Below are 3,979 nucleotides of genomic sequence, written 5' to 3'. Positions count from 1 at the left end.
TCATTTACAACAGAGCACTTCAACTCCAGCTGACGCGACGTCTTTTACAAGGTAAAGTCGGGGACATCAGTGCGCTCATAAGCGGTCTGAGAGACCGCGGGTACGAGTCGATGGAGAGGGGAAGAAGGTCCGAAGAACCGCCGATATCCCTGGATCTCACCTTCCACCTACTCCGGGAGATGATGGAGATGTCCAGAGCGGAACAGATGGCTCAGCAAGCGCAAAATAACAGAAGAATGATGGAGCTCTTTGGGAAATGAAGACCTCCTTTCAGTCCTCTTTCCAAAGATCTCCTTTCCTTTCCTTTTATTTTTTTATTTGTTTGCATTTTTCCCATCAGCACAAAACATGCTATGTACAATATAGTGCTGCTTCATTTATTATTTATAGCTTTAACCTCAAACTACTGTATGGAGCATAAAGGGGCTTGACAAATAAAAATACATTTTGATGTTGGTGTAAAATGTGTAGAATTACACACTTCTTCACATCTGAGATAAAAATACTTTTAGGCCATAAAATACTGCATTGAAAAAAGGCATTTTATTTTAAATTATGGATCACTGTATTTATTAAATATATATTTGTTAATAAACTTATGTGCAACCAGTCATTTTCTGTTGTGTAAGAGAATGTCTTATATTTTTAAATAAATAAATTAAAGCAATGCTTAATTTTCTCTGTGGATATCCTTACGTAAGGGTTAATAAAAAGAATTATTCCCAGTTACCTTAATTACTAATTGACTAACATACAATTTCCTAAAGTTTCTTTACATATATATTTGTAATCAGACATTGAAGAAATTGAAGGTTTACTAGTTCAAGGTAAAAAAAAAAAAAATCCCACTTGCCTGGAGAAAGCACAAACGGCCACCGCATCTTGAATCTTGCCTACACAGAAGTCTCGCCTCTCAGCTCACAGATATTATTTGATAGAGAAAGGTGTTTCTAACTAAACACAAAAATCTGAAATTGTGTAACTATGGCATTCTCCAGCGCACACAAAAAAACTGTAACACAATTTTTACTGCAGTCATGCAGGGGAAGAACAGTCATCCTCTCCTAAACCTTCAATTCTCATTACAACACCAAGAGGCCCCCACAGACAGCTCAAAGATGCATCACTGATTGCTAATGAATCTGAAAGACACTATGTGTGTGTGTTATGTGCATGCTGGGCTGATCCTTGACCGGCAGTGTGAGGGTAAACTAAACAAGAGCTGTGGGTGTGAGTCATCCTATCCTGTTTGGCCCACTTAGCAACTTGGGGCTTAGTGCTGCACTGAGCCCTTTTGTAAAGGATCCAACTCTCTGAGAGATGGTGTACAATAATTAGATGGGACTCAGTGGTGGACTACCTCAGTAGTGGGGTCACAGCAAGGTGAGAACATCACTGGACACCCTGAGCCTCACTGCAGTCTGATATGTGCAGTACAGTAGGTTGTAGACAGGAATGGTACCGCCACCATACAGTAGAGTAGAGAGGGATCGTAATACAGGTAAAAATACTAAATAATAATATGGGTACTTTTGTCTTTTATAGCCATATTTCATTTGAAAGAAATAAATTAAAAAGAATGTAAAGAATAAATACCGGGAAGAAGAAAGAAAAATGCAATTTTACCTTTATACATGCACACACAGAGACACACAAAATCTATTTCATTGTTAATTAAGTCCACACACAAATCAGTACAAGTACAGTGACATGTGGTAATAGTACTAAATACTGTAATTGTGTATTAATCTAGTAACAATCAATACTTGAGAAATAAGTATAAATATTATATAATACACCATAACATTACAAAATATAATGTTCTATCCATAAAATATAAGTTACACAACAAAGAATACACCACATAATACAGGCGGAGTTGTATTAGTCCTAAAAAGTTTGCGGTAGTATTGTCATGCTCACTCATGATATGCAGGTTAAGCAGCAAGTTGGAAAAGGTCAGCTACTTAAAAAAACAGTGTCTGAATTGTGCAAATAACAAACAGACGGTTTGTCATTCAGACCAAAATGAAAAGTCAAAACCAAAATATACCATATTAATAGGGAAACAAGTCAGTATGCAATGATAGATGCTAACACAGTCAGTAAGACAGACGTCTCTACTCACTTCTGTCTCTTCCTTTAGATCTACCTCAGCAACTCAAGGTTTCCCTTCGGCACAGGTCTAAATCAGTCTGAGTATTCCCCAGTCTGGGAGAAAAAAGGATCAAAATGGCCTCATCTAGGTTGAACAGGTATCTTACTCCAGGTTGGAGGTTGACAGCTAGGTCGAGGCAACACTCTCGGCTACACCAGGGGGGGAGTTAACCTGCTGGGGGGGAGGGGGTTGGACGCAAATGGCTGTAACAGCACTGCTTCCAGAAACAGCAACGGCTGCTCAGTACCCGCTTCTCCATCCTCATCTTCATCATCCTCATCTTCCACATCTGTAGGAAAGAAAAAGAAAAGTCTGGCTGTGTCAAGTTTGAAATGTTAGCAGCAAAGTACTGCCATTACCACCTCTATCCCTTCACCTTGAATGAAGTCAATGCTGCGCAGGGCCTTGTTCTCTTTCATGAAGTCGACCTGGTAATGATCCATATTCATGTAGCCACGCTCCACTTTTTCCAAGTGTGCTGTACTAGATGCTTCTGAAATCCTAAGTGCATAAAGTGAGATTAGCGTATTTATAGGAAAAACCCATCTTAGGTAGTATTAGTAACACTTAGTAAAGATGGGTTTGGTTAGGATTTTGTTGATACCAGTGCCAGTGCTGCTTGTCAATACAGATCAATAATCTTATCAATACTACTCTCCACCTTCACCTCTACTGATACACATCTGGATTCTAATTGATAATTTTCCTTCATTTCATTGCAGGTGCACCACTGGTTAATGTTATAAAAACGTGACCATGGCTTCCTCATTCATGTTGTTCACTGGGAGGGAGGGAGAAAGTTGACTTACAGTTGTTGCTGATTTATTTAGTGTGTGTGTGTGTGTGTGTGGCTGCTTATTTTATATGCTGTTAGCACAGGAAAAACAACCTCCAGGCTGATTTTCATTTGCTAAGATGAGCGGTGAGTCAACATATGTGTGAGACATTGTCCCTTTAAATTTTCAGCTTTTCCACATTTGCATGCAACTGTTCCCATAACATTAACTAAAAAGGTTTCTTTTCACTGTGCTACATCGAGCCCATTTAGCATTTTCACCTATCCAGTGCAAATGTATGCAAATATGGCAATAACATGGTCTCATGACAATAATGAGCACATCATGATTAGTGGATGTTTAGACACAGGGACGAGTTAATTCAACAGTCATGCTGAATGTTAAAAAAACAACAACTAACAAACAAGTGTCTTACATTCGAATACTAAATATCAATACCACCAGATGCTCTACACAGTAGCTTATCAATACTTTTGTTCTGATTGACCAGGAATCAGTTTAAGACTAGGCAAACATTCCTGGGCGTTTTATATCATCAGTTTGTGATGTGATTTGTTTCATTTCAGAGAATATGGCAGAATGTTGCCCCTTTCCACTGAAAAGATATTTCCCATTGTCTGTTGTTAATGTACTATATGTGATGATTTGTTTGGAACAGGCACACACACTCACTTTTTGAGGAGATGCTTTGTGTTCTAAGAGAGACAGAGAAAGAAAGAAAATGTCAACCATTTAACATATTAACCATTTTTTTCTTGAATTTCATTTAGTATTAAGTCAGACCTGCAGGAACAGGGCCATCTCTGGCTCCTCCATGGTCTGGATCCCCATCTCCACAATCTTACAGCTCTCCTCCAGATGGTCTCCATATTTTCTGGTCAGGCCCCGGATATAGTTCACTTTCTCTTCCTGTTCAGCCGTCACCTTCTGACTCATCACCCTCTTCTTCTCCTCCAGAATAGAGTACAGCTGGTCGAGCTTCTCACACACCAGAGTCTTCTGCTTCCGACCATTCTCCTATACA

The 3,979-nt window shown here is 39.2% G+C and overlaps 2 protein-coding genes across 2 annotated transcripts in view; one reads left to right on the top strand and one right to left on the bottom strand.

Annotated features, from left to right (window-relative positions):
- The window catches only part of crhb (corticotropin releasing hormone b), a 1,512-nt gene extending 921 nt beyond the window's left edge, over positions 1-591 (top strand). The window contains 1 exon segment of the mRNA XM_020600029.1: positions 1-591. This exon segment is cut by the window's left edge and continues 26 nt beyond it. Within this exon segment, the coding sequence (XP_020455685.1) occupies positions 1-260 (260 nt within the window). The 3' untranslated portion in view covers positions 261-591.
- Positions 592-2,284: 1,693 nt separating this feature from the next.
- Positions 2,285-3,979, bottom strand: part of LOC109960114 (tripartite motif-containing protein 55-like) — a 4,901-nt gene continuing 3,206 nt past the window's right edge. The window contains 5 exon segments of the mRNA XM_020599986.1: positions 2,285-2,397; positions 2,400-2,447; positions 2,535-2,659; positions 3,628-3,650; positions 3,739-3,972. Of these exon segments, the coding sequence (XP_020455642.1) occupies positions 2,285-2,397; positions 2,400-2,447; positions 2,535-2,659; positions 3,628-3,650; positions 3,739-3,972 (543 nt within the window).

This window comes from Monopterus albus, unplaced genomic scaffold (assembly GCF_001952655.1).
Source record: "Monopterus albus unplaced genomic scaffold, M_albus_1.0 scaffold44.1, whole genome shotgun sequence".
NCBI lineage: Eukaryota > Metazoa > Chordata > Actinopteri > Synbranchiformes > Synbranchidae > Monopterus > Monopterus albus.
This window is presented reverse-complemented; position numbering and strand designations above follow the sequence as displayed.